General features: G+C 37.0%; 1 protein-coding gene across 1 annotated transcript in view; it reads left to right on the forward strand.

Annotated features, from left to right (window-relative positions):
- The first annotated feature begins 355 nt into the window (after positions 1-355).
- LOC131158069 (RNA pseudouridine synthase 3, mitochondrial) overlaps positions 356-13,356 on the forward strand; it is a 39,356-nt gene continuing 26,355 nt past the window's right edge. The window contains exon 1 of the mRNA XM_058112632.1: positions 356-779. Coding sequence (XP_057968615.1) covers positions 483-779 — 297 coding nt within the window. The 5' untranslated portion in view covers positions 356-482. The remainder of the gene's footprint in view (positions 780-13,356) is intronic.

Consider the following 13,356-nt stretch of genomic DNA (forward strand, 5'->3'; position numbering starts at 1 on the left):
ACAAAGTAACTGACATTATATAAAATATTTCTCCCACTTTCTTATCTCTCCTCTTTTTTTCTACTTATATTTTTTTCTATTTTTTTTTCCTCTACTCCATGCTATGTGGGAGGAGTCTTTTATAACCTTCACAAGCTAGCTAACGCTAACTTTATTAGTACAAATAATTGGAATAGATTTACATGAAAATATAATTAGTCCAGACATATGAGATAGGTTTATAAGGATATTAATAGTGCAGACATATGAGACATGTTCATTAGATAGCTAATGAACTCATCCATTCAAAATATTTGTTTGTTTTCTTTTTGTTTTTTAAATTTCCGTAACCTCAATTTGGTCACAAAAAAAAAAAAAACACTCTACCTAGCTTACCCGTTTAACGCCCCCGATTTCATCTTCTCCGTCAGTCCTCTTCTCTCTCTTCTCTCTTTTTCACCTCACTGAAACAAGACATATCTCGAGGTGGAGCATGCACAACAATGGGGAAGAAGGCTCTCCATCGGTGCATGTTTTGCGCGGTGAGGCATTACTCGAGAATTTCTCCTCCTCCACCTGCTTCGGCCAACCCGATCATCAGAGTTTCCAACAACATCGCTCGGTTGGGCTGTCCAAAGGAGGGCCCCAAGCCCCGACAGCTTCTATCTTTGCCTCCCTTCCCTACACACCCCTTGCCCGGAAAGAACCAGTCCTCTCATGTCACTGCGATCAGTTGGGTTAAGTACTATTTTGCTGTAATCCGCGATTCTGTCATCCAATCCCATTTTAACAAAGGACTTGTGAGTTTTAGTACTTATCTATCAAATTGTATGGTTTGTTTTGCAATTTTTTTTATTGTTCTCGAACAAAGTACATGGAAGTTGTTGTAGTATATTGTCATAATCAAGTGTCATGGGTAAAGAATTAGTGCCAGTTTGATTCATTAAGACCAAGTTGTGGGTTTGTGTTATTCACTGCTTCGCTTATTAATTAGAAAAAAAAAATTTAGTTTTTATCATATTTGTGATATTATCTTTTAATGATTTCTCTGTGTAAATTGCTACTTGTTGAAAATGTTTTTTTTTTTTAAATTTTTTTGGCATTACTTTTTGGGGCATATAAATTTTAGTCTTGTATGTTGCAATTTATACACTAATTTATAGCCGACATGGTCTCTTGAATTGTAAAGATAGAAAAGCAGAGGAATTGGTTGGCGACAATATTTCATGGATAGACTTATTAGACTTATTTTTGTGAGGAATAGCAGATCTTCCTGCTGGCAAAGCTCATAAGCTTATTTTAGTTAGTTATAGTAACCAGGGATGCAAATCATTGTTCTGCTCCTCTCCCATCCACCAAGAAGACAAAATTCATAGGTATTGAAAAACTGGGGTTTAAGTCTTGGTTAGGTTTGCTTAGACTGAGTGGAAAATAAGTAGCTTGGTTTTAAGGAATCAAGCCATGCATTTATGTGGTGGATTTTGTACTTACGCCAGTATTATGTGGTTGAAGTAATTTGTTAGATGTTTGAAACTTTGATTAGAGAGCTGTATCTTTGTTTTTTTTGCTACTTGAACTCTTGAAGAGAGCTGTACCCTTAGATATGAAGAATGTAGGCAGGTTGTGAAGAATATAGATTAATCATTCTGCTAAAAGTTTTTAGTTGTTTAGTATGCATTGAGGTTTAAAATGAACTTTTTTTTTGTATGTGGAAATAATATCCTTTTATGTGTGTGAGAGAGACTGCTTTAATGGGTAACAATAAGTACATTAAAAATAAGTCAAAATTACGAGGCATAGCCAATTGATCACTTGGCGGGGAAAGAGGTAAGAATTTGTGGCATTGAATGGAAAAACAAGAAACAATGATGAGGGCAATAAATTATAAATAATAAAGAGAAAACTAGTGGGAAGTGGGGAAAATAGGCATGCAAAACCTGAAGGTATTACTCTTAACTACAACAAGAGTGTGATATCATATCACCCAAGTGGTTGCACCTTAAGATTAGATTGGCAAGGTGAAAATTTTGTAGCAATAAGCCATGGTGAAATTGCGGAAGAAAAGGATGTTAGAAACTCTTCACTTGTAATTTTAATCAAATCTAAATATTTTTGGGGCCATTTTGTATTGAGGTAATGAAGAGAATTTTCTTTGTAAAAGTGTGGTTTCAAAGATGGGTTTGAAAAATTTTCTATTCTCATTGTTGTAGTTTTGAGAGAAGCACATCAATGACTTGTTATTTTGATCTTGTTTTAGCATAAAAAATCTATATGGCCCTTGTTAGACAAAGTCACCATTAGCCAAAACCAGATGCACATACTTGTCATTTTGACGACCCAATGCGAATATTGGCTGTGGCGAGAAAAGTATGTGGAACAAATATGGCATTTTTTTTCCTTTAATTCGAGCAATAATTATTATATATATAATTTGCATTTCCATCACAAATGCACTTTTATATGCCTTTTAGCCTCTATGACTTCCATGAGTTCGGAAATTTGCTTTCTCACCATCTTATTTGCTTAACACGGGGAAGTTAGTTGAGGAACCATGGTTTTTGATGATTCATGTGGTGGAAATCTCAGTATTGTTTCTTCAAGAGCTCACTTGCAAATAAAAATTGGCTTCATGACCTATGGTTACATTGGTTGGGCTTAGATCCACGCTCACAATGTCACGTTATAACGATTATATAAAATCATTCATTTTTCATTTTAAAGATTTATCCTAATATTTTGTCTTGCACATATACTTTATGTTTTCATTATATAAAGGTTAAAAAGTAAAAGGGAAAAAAACAAGTGTCTAGCTTAGTGTATTTTTACACTATGTTTTAGAATATTTATTTGTCCATCCATCATTTATTCACCATCTTATAAGATAATTTCACCATTTTAAATGTGAATATAACCCCCATGAATTAAGAAGGAATCTTTGTAAGTATATGTTTGTATTTTCTTGATCGTTGTGTCCCATGATTGAAGTGACTTTCTATTCCTTTTCATTTTAAACCAAATATTTTTTGGTCATATGTATTTTTTATCTTCATTTCATGCAAGAAACATCCACCTTGTCATTCTCCAGATGCTTCTTTATATTTCTCTTGCTTGCCCTCTTTAGTCTTCTCTCCTTTCTTGTTTGATACTTTCTTCTTGTTGTCTTCTCATATGTTCTTCTTGCCTTCCCCTTTACCTTCTATCTCTCTCTCTCTGTAACTCTTGGCTGCGAGCCTAGTTTTCTTTTCTCTCTTTCCCACTTATCATTAAGTGACGTTTATTTACTTTTAATTGAAGTTAAAACAAATTTCAACATGCTTGGTGGGAATTCCCTTTTACACATGCAATTGCTGCTGTCAGTCCCTTTTAGTGTCTCATATTTAAAATAAGTTTGTAATAGAGGTTTTGTCCAAGGACACCATAATCCCATGCATCTCATTCCTTTTGATATAGAACCATTGATATTCTTTGTACATTTGACACTATTCAAGCTCTTGGCCTTCTAGAATTCATTTCCCCACCCATTTCTTCCCTTCTCTTGGTCTTAGCTTGTTTAACATTAACTTATCTAAAAGAAATGCTGAAAATTGAAGTGCTCCTGAGTTAGCTTTTTTTAGATATTCTATCCTTTAAATTCATGAGGTCATAATTGTCTGTTTGGCAGGCAATTTGTGATCCTTAACCGGGCGCTCTCTCTATCTCTGATAATGTGGCGTGACTGGTGTCTCCTTTGGTGAAGTTGTTTTACCATCGAGTGGACTTGAGTTTGAGCGTTATTTTATATTCCAAAATATCAGAGTGCTAGTGGTAACTCTTCTAGTGATCAATTTTCTGTCGAGTTGATTGACTGGTCTTGTTTCTCAGATCATGGTTTGGTGCAGTGAGATTGGTATTCTGGGGTGAGCTACTATCGTCCAGTGAATTAGTTCCTGTTCAGCTGATTCTTATGAAAGATTTTGTGGCATCCTTGCAGTTTGTCAAAGCAGATAGGGGGATTTTCCAGTTTGTAAGATTTTATGGGCCTCATGTTGCTGTGTATCTTAAGAAGTTGGATGCAAAAATGTCTCTTTTGGTTTTGGGGGTTAACAAGATTTATTAGGTGAGGGATCAACTCTGATAAAACAGTATACCCATGGCTTAAGAAATTTAGATCATATTGATGGGTTCATGGATAATAAATTTGGAAACTTAAGATATATTGGGAAGATTTTTATTTTAGGAGATCGTTTTTGCTGAGAATTCTGGACGAAGTTGAGCTGTTGTACTGGTGGAAGTCTTTTTGTAAAATCAATGAAATGTCAAAAGCTCAAGGAAGAATAAATTGGGAAGAGAGGCATCTGAAGTGCAGTAATCGGACAAGTGTGTTAGCTTAGTGTGTAATGCATTGGCCTTTTTGGGGTTTGGTATTTTAGATCGAGCCTCAAGGTGATCCTCAATTGAGCCTTCTAAAACATTGATCCAAATTCAGGGTTGACTATTTTAGAGATTTGGAAGTTATCATTTTTTCTGGATGCAATCAAGGTTGGGAGTTGATTGGACATGGAGATGGGATTAGCCAGAAAATTTGGCCAAAATTTGTAGAAGTTTGGCAACAATGAGGTTCCGGAGAGATCATTGGAGGAATAGATTTGTTGGCCAACAATCTCAGAGGAATTTCAATTTTTATTCCTCATGAGATTTGCTGGAGAACGGAGGGAATTTTAGTTCATATTTGGGTAATTGGGTGCACTGAGGCAGTTGGTTGTTCTAGTGAGCCGTCTAATAATTGGCTTGCAGCTTTCGGGTGGAGTTAGTTCAAGCCTGTTCTAATGTGATTAAGGTAGTGTTCAGGAGCATGAATTTCAGGGCTTCGATTTGGATTTGTGTGGATTTGGAAGAAAATCCGTTGCACTACGATTTGTCCAAATCCAAGGTCCGAATTCCTTGCTCCCAAATGCAGGGTAAGGATATTGGGCTTAATATTTTTAGGCTTACTAGAAGAGAGGTTAAGCAAGGGAATGTTGGAAGGACAGTGTTAGTTGAGCTGTGAGTACCAAGCCCAATTGCAGGTGGAAGAAGTGGAAGATATGTCAGAATTTCTTGAAGCCGGATGTTAGAATTCACTGAATGAAGATTGATCTTGCTTGTGTAGTGATTTGGTTAGGAGCGATGGACTTCTGAAGCTTTGCACTGTGTCAAGGGTTTCTAGTGGCAGTATGTTCGGGAAATGCTGGGGAATGCATGCTTGTAATAATTTGAGTATTAGCAAAATTAATTGAAAAGCTAATCAGGAAATAAAGTTAAATTTTCTGAAAGTTAAGGGGAAGGAGGTGAGGCAGGAGGATGATGGTTATGAGTCTCCATTGACCCTAGAGTTCATTAATGAGGTGATGATGATTATTTTTTAGTTATTTTTGATAGTAAAAGAAGATTTCATTAATAGGAAAAGAATTTAAAAGGATGAGAATAAGACATCTCCCTATAAAATCCTAGAACAAACAAGAAGTTGAAAACAAAAAACAACAAAGAAAAAATAAACATAAAGCGAGCATGTTCCTCCAATCTCTTTGTAAATCCCGAAAACTTGCACCCTTAAAAAATCCAAGTCCGACACGCCACAAGGAGGCCAAGAGGCTTGATGATTGGAAAGGGGTACTTTTTCCCTTTTGGGGTAGAATCACCCTCATTCAGGTTTGTTTATCCAGTATTCCAATATATTATTTGTCTATTTTCAAGATTCTAGTGGGATTGCAAATAAGATGGAGAAAATAATGACAGAGTTCTTGTGATATGGAGTTGGGGGTTTTTGGGATCATTTAGTAAGGTGGGAAGAGGTTTGCAGGTCTAAATTGGAAGGAGGCTTGGTCTTGGAAAATTGGTGTCTAGAAACATTGCTGTCTTAGCTGAATGGTTATGGCGTTTTCCCTTAGAAGATCATTCCCTTTGACATATAGTGATTAGAAGTAAGTATTGGTTGGCTGAGAATAGATGGGATTAGGGGTGAGCAAGAAAAACCAAAAACCAAACCAAAGCACAAAATTGAACCAAACCGAACCAAAAAATCAGTTAACTGTTTTTTTGATTTGGTTTCAGTTTGGAATTTTTAATTTTTTCGGTTATCAGATTGGTTTTGGTTTGGCACATTCAATAACCACAATTACCAAACCGAACTGATATCACTATAAATATATATAAAAATACATATTATATATGATATTATATAACATTTTAATAATTTAAATTTAAAAAGTTGTATTGCACTAAGATTGATGCTTAAATTTTAATGATGAATATTTAAATTTACATGTTGATTATTATGAAAGAAAAAATATGATTTGTAGTGACTTTAAAATTTTAAGTTATAGTTAGCGGTTCGGTTCGTTTGGTTAACTTATAGATATTGGTCTAAAAACCAATTAATCGAATTTTGGTTAATTGTTTTAAATCGTTCAGTTTCGGTTCACATTTTTTAGCGAACTGAAACTTTGGTTCAGTTAATGATTTGGGTGGTATAGTTTGGTTAACTGAACCATGCCCACCCCTAGGTGGGGTACCAATGTTAGTTTGTGATGTTCATTGGAGAGTACATGGAGATCTATTTCTCAGATTTACCCCTTATTCACTCCTCATGTTAAATTTGTGGTGTGAAGGGGTTTTCGGATTCGTTTTTGGAAAGACCCGTGGTTGAGGAATGATGTTCTATTGGCATCGTTTCCTTCTCTCTTTTGGTTGAGCTCAGGGCAGAATTGTATAATTTCTTTCTTTGTGGTTGATTCGGTTAGCCCTCTGGCTTCTTGGAACTTTCATTTTAGAAGATCTGTAAATGATAGAGAGCTGATGGAACTTTCCTCCTTGTTGTTGTATTGAACAATTATCATCTTTCTTCAGCTAGGGAAACTCAGTCGTTGGCTTTGAATCATTCCGGGTGTATTCTTGTAAATCTTATGTTGAGTTTTTGACTCGTTCCAACTCTTGTTTTCCTTTATATTCATCTATTTGGTAGGTTGAAGATCCCCCAAAAATTAAGGCTTTCATTTGGTTGATTGTGCTTAATAAAATCAATCCTAATAATGTACTGCAAATCAGGAGACCTTGGAAGACCTCATCTCTAGATGTATGTGTGCTCTGTTATTTGAATTCTGAAACGGCATCTCTTATGTTCTTACATTGTGTTTATGCTTGGAGAATCTGGAAAAATTTATATGGTGTCATGGGAGAAACTTGGGTTTGCCGCTGGCTATTTCTTTTGAGGGTTTTGGTAGAAGGAAGGATAGGACTGCACTTTGGGAATGCCGTATTTTTGCAGTATTGTGGGAATTATGGTTGGAGCTAATGCATAGATTATTTCAGGGGAAAAATTGAATAGGCAGCTGGTTTGGGAGAAGATTTAGTGCTGGGCCTCTTGCTGTGTTGACTTTGGATGCTTCAAGGGAGTTAGCTTTTTGGAAGTTCAGCAAGAATGGAAGAATCTTTTGCTTTGATTTTTATTAATCTTTATTTGTTTTTTAGTTTCTTTCTTCTGGTTTATTCCAGAATTTTGACAGGAGATATCATATTCTCCTCTTTGTAAATTCTTCTCTTATTAATGAAATCTCTTCTTTTGTTCTAAAATAAAAATAATGAATCTTTTCTTACAGAAGTAACCAATTTAACTTTTTCCCAGAAAAGATCCATGTATTACGCTCCAACCAAGGTCTTATTTCAATTTCTACTAAAATTTCGAAGCTCCAAAAGTACAGAAATTTCATTGGAAATTTTGATTTCAATGTCAATTTCGATTTTGGAAAATGATGGAAACTAATAATAAAGCATGGAATTCTTCTATGAAACTTTAGATATGATGAATAGACATAATAATGTAAGTTTTAGAACCAGTATATTATAAATTAAATGCACTATGTTGTGTTTGAGGTGCAATAATTGTAATATATTATGTGTTTTAAACTTATTTGGTTAATATAAATGAAATTCATAAATCAATAAAATATTACTTACTATTCAATAAAAATAATTGGACATGAATGATGAAATAAAATGTTGTAAGTTTAATTTTCATATAATTTCAAAGCCCTTGTAATAATATTTTGTTTCAAGAAAAGAAAATTAGATAAATTTAAGAGAGAAATTTCACTTTGCATTTGAATGGGAGCTTAGGCGCAACGGTAAGGTTGTCGCTGTGTGACCTAGAGGTCACGAGTTCAAGGTGTGGAAACAGCCTCTTGCAAAAATGCAAGGTAAGGCTGCATACTATAGACCCATTGTGGTCTGCCCCTTCCCTGGACCCCGCATACGCGGGAGCCTTGTGCACTGGGCTGCCCTTTATTTGAATTCTAAGGAAATTTCATTCTGTAGTTAAAATTTCAACAAGTCTCACTAAAATTTTGAGATTTTGATAAATCTTGGATGATCCTTTGAAATTTTGAAGGAAATTAGGTAAGACAAAAATTGACTGCCATTTCGATTTTGAGGGTGATGGAAAGTAGAAATTTTGACAATTTCGTGCAAATTTAAGACAGTGGCTCCAACCTTAACCCCACAAGACTGCGAGCATGCCACATTTCCACAAAGCTGCCATATCCTTCCTCCTTCCAAAACCTGTGAAAGAAGTAGCTAACAAATCCTCCACTGTGACCCAAATCTCACCCAAAATACTGAATAACTTGTTCCAAATCCTCCAAGCAAATTTGATTTGCAAAAGAAGATGAGAAGTTGTCTTGGAGTTCTTATAACAGAGCACACAAATGTCTGGAGAAAGAGCCTTCAAAGGTACTTGCAAGTCTGCAACAATTTATTGGTATTGATTTTATTAAGCACAGCCAACCAAGTAAAAGCCTTTTTTTTGGGGGGTTACTTCGGCATTCCAAATAATAGAATAGAGAGGGGATAAAGAATTGGAATGGGTCAAGAATTCAAAAAATGAATTGCAAGAATGCACCTCCAAACGATCCAAAGACTAAGAATGAACACCCCTCATCGAAGAAAGATTACAATTATTCAATAAGGACAAGGATGACAACTCCACCAAGTCCCTATGATTAAGAGGTCTTCTAAAATGGAGATTACAAGAAATCAAAGGACTACTCAAATCGCCAGCAAAGAAAGAAATGACATTATTCTGCCCTCAGCTTAATTGGAAGAGACAAGGGAAAAATGTGGAAAGTGCATCATTCTCCAACCATGGGTCTTTCCAAAAACAAATCTGAGAACCCCTTCCCACCTCAAATTTAGTGTGACTAGTGAATAAGGGAACAATATGAGAAACAAACCCCCACGGACTCTCCAAAGAACATCTTAAATTAGCATTGGTATTCGAACCATATTCACTCAACCCAAACTTCTTATTACTCTATGCAAAGGGAAGAATCTTCTAGGGGGGAGCACCATAACCATTTAGCTAAAAGAGCAATGTTTTTAGACACCGAGTTACCAAGACCCAGCACCCCTCCCTTTCTTTAGACTTATAGACGTCTTCCTAGCTCACTAAGTGTTCCCTATAACACCCCCCCCCCAACACACTAGAAAATGAGAAATCTCTCATAATTCTCTCAAGCTTGCTAGCAATCCCCACTAAAATCTTAAAAGTAGACAAGAAATACAACAAAATACTAGATATACAAGCCTGAATACGAGTGATTCTACCTCCAAGAGAGTAAAAGCCCCCTCCCAACCATCTAATTGCTTCATCAACCTTTCCACGACAGGATTCCAAAAATTCACAGCTCTAGGATCACTCCCCAAAGGAACCCCTAAGTCAAAGGCCAATCCAATATGCCACACCCCATGTCCCAAGCCCACTCACTAGCGCGCTCAATGGGCACATTTGTAGCTGCTAAACCACTCTTCCTAATATTAATTTTAAGCCTAGATGCCCTCTCAAAAATATGGAGAATACCAAAAATTGTCCTGAAAGAAGGGCTATGATCGTCTATAAAGAAAATGGTGTCATCAGAAAATTGCAGATGAGACACCACCACTCCCTCTCTTCCCACTTCTAGCCCTCCTACCAACCCCCTCTCCATAGCCCTAGCCACTGTCCTACTTAATACCTTAACTACAAGGACGAATGGGGATAAAGGGTCTCCTTGTTTAATACCCCTGGAGGCACTAAACTAGGATTTGGGTTTGCCATTCACAATCATTGAAAACCACACATTAGACAAGCAATTCCTATCCAACGATGCCAACACTAACCAGAACCCTTTGTTGTAAAGATTTTATCCAAGAAACGAACTCACTATATCATAAGCTTTCTCAAAATCCAATTTGAAATGGACCCCCTCTTCTTATTCCTATGAACATCTGCCACTACCTCATTGGCCACCAAAATAGCATCGACTATTTTTATCCCCCCAACAAACACACTTTGAGCGCTAGAAATAGTCTCATTGAGCACCACACTCAACCTATTAGCTAATACTTTAGTGATAACCTTATAAACACTAGAGACAAGACTAACAGGTTTAAAATCCTCAACCTTGATAGATTTGGATTTCTTAGGCATCAAAGCTATAAAGGAGGAATTAATGCTCCTACTCAAGATCCCATTGCCATAAAAATTGGTAAAGACTTTAAACAAATCACCCTTAATAATCTCCTAGCAATCTTGGAAGAAAGCAATATTAAAACCATCCGAACTCGGGGCCTTATTCTGTTCCATCCCAAAAATCACCCCCTCACTTCCTCCTCATCGAAATCTCTCTACCCAATGCATTCGTTCTTTGGTTATGGGATTCCACTTTGACCCCTCTATCATCGGTCTACAATAGTCCTCCTCTGAATACAATTATGGAAGAAATTAGTAATCATAGATGCAATCTCACAAATATCACTAATAACTCTCCCACGCCTTGCATCCAGCTTCTTGATCAAATTTTTACTCTTTTTCCCATTAGCTAGCCTATGAATGAATGAAGAATTACAGTCACCATATTTGACCCATTTGAATTTGGTCCTTAAAGATCACCTCTTCCAGCTCATTCTTTAAAGAAACTCTTCTTGCCTCCTTGCTTTCCAAAATATTAATCAACTCCTCCTTTCTATCCAAGGAGGCCATCTCACCCAAAAGGCTAGGCTTTCTTATTCTTACATCGCCAAACACCTCCTTATTCTAGAAATTCAATTTCTCCTTCAAATGCTTCAATTTCCCCATGAATCTAAACCCGTTCCAATCCCTCACCGTATCCTCTTCCCAAGACTCCCTAACCAAAGGCTTAAAAATTGCTTGATCCTACCACATATCGTCAAACCTAAAAGGGGTGGGACCCCAAGACACCTTAGTAGATTCCAACAAAATAGTAAAATGATTGGAAGTAGTCCTTGGGAAAGCACTTTGGGATAGATTACAAAATCCATCCTCCACTCACCACTGAACAAGAATATATCTAGCCTGCTAGCCACCGCCCTGGCCCCCCCCACAATCCAAGTAAAAGAAGAATTCCTCAAGGGGAGGTCTCTACCGCATTCCTTGACTAACAAGTCAAAATTTTGTATACTAGCAGTATCTCTACCCCTCCTTTTTTTCTCCCTTGGAAACCTCACCGTGTTAAAATCATTGCCCATGATCCACCTAGGGAGCAAAAACTGAAAACATAAGCTTATCCCAAAAAGAACTCCTAAGGGTTGATCTAGAAGTGAAGAAACCCAACACTGAAGCCTGCCTCTCACAACTAACATAGGAAGGGGAAAAAGCACCATTAGAGTATCCACTCTAGAAATAGACTAAGAATCCCCAAGACAAGGATACCCCCTAAGGCTCCTTGAGAGGGTAGGAAGTCCTACTCCCTACAATGACCAGCCCAAATGCTCCTAACAATCCCCCTGTCAATCAATTCCAATTTAGTTTCTTGAATAAGACGGATATGAGAGGAGTACCTATCCAAGACTGCCTTAATCAAGATCCTTTTCGTAACACCTCCTGACCTTCTAATGTTCCAGCCAGACCCACGCAAACTCCTTGGGTTTTGAAAGGTATTCTTCCCATTCCAAGAAGTATTACTAATTTTCTAAATTATGCTATGTGCCAAAGGGAGGGAACTAATGGGAAATAACATTATATTAATTCTTTAGGAGGTGAGGGAGACAACCAAGACCCACAAGGCCTTCTGGATGAGGTGTTTAAATTAATGAGTCCTTTAGGTAGGGAGCTTATGTCTCCAAAGACTTATGAGAGGAAGAAGGAAAGGGTTGAGAAAGCTTTGAAAAACTTAGAATCCTCGATTAATAATTTAGGGGTGGGGATAGAGGATTTAATAAAGACTAAAGGGGGTAAGATTGTTAAAATATGATATCAATGAGTTGGGTTGTTAGAGGGCTTGGTGATTCTAACAAAAGGGGACTTGTTAGGGAAGTGGTGGTTAGGTATTTTCATGAGGTCCTAATGTTAAGGAAACTAAGTTAGAGTGTGTCAATTGTGTATTATTAAGGAGATTTGGCCAGATGGAGATAAAGAGTGGGCTATCTATCTTCTAGAGGGGATTTTGGAGGTATTTTCCTCACTTGGGACACTAGTGTGACATAGTGGATTGCATTAGGGTTTTTTTTTTCCGCTTGTTTGTGTTGTTGGAAGTGGAGGATAGGGGGCAGTGGCAGTTTGCCTGTGTATGGTCATTCTGCAGCCATTTTTAGATCAGACTGGGAGGAATTGGGGGCTGTGTTGTCCTATGGGTGCTGGGGGGAAACTTCTATCTTGTGAGATTCCTATATGAGAAAGTAGGTGGTGGGAGGTTTTAGTTTAATATGCAGTTTTTTATTTGATTTAGTTCCAGAATGCTTTGTTTACTTGGTCAGTTGTGGGGTACAGTTGTAGCTAGTAGATTAGACTATTTTCTTTTTCCAAAGAGTGGAAGGATGAACTTTTTTGATCTCACTCTTAAGAAGTTTTTGTTAGGCCCCTGGCTGATCATTTTCCTGTTCAGTTGGAGTCTAGAAAGGTTACATGTGGACCTACTCCATTTTGGTTTGGTACTATGTGAATGGATTATTATGGTTTTTGTAATTTGGTCAAGGAGTTTTTGAGCAGTTGTGATCTTGTTGGGCGGGAAGGTTTTAGATTTATGAAGGGGTGGAAAAAGGAGTTAAAAAGTGGAATTTAGTGGTGTTTGAAGATTTTGGAATTATAAAAGGGAGCATTTTAAGTGAGTTGAGTGTGTTGAGTAGGAAAGAGATTGAGGGTCTTACTGTGGAAGAGAAGTTAGAACAGTGAGTTTGAAGAACGAGTTAGAGAGTGTTCTGAAGGAGGTTAGGAGTTGGAGGCAAAAAACTAAGTTTAATGGCTTAGTGAGGGGGATAGTAACTCTAAATTCTCTCATAAGGTGGCTAATGGACCAATGAGATGTAATTATATTAGAGAGATGGAGTTAAGGTCAGGACAAATAGTGACAGATGAGAGGTTGACAGCCGGAG

Source organism: Malania oleifera, chromosome 6, assembly GCF_029873635.1.
Source record: "Malania oleifera isolate guangnan ecotype guangnan chromosome 6, ASM2987363v1, whole genome shotgun sequence".
NCBI classification, from domain to species: Eukaryota; Viridiplantae; Streptophyta; class Magnoliopsida; order Santalales; family Ximeniaceae; genus Malania; species Malania oleifera.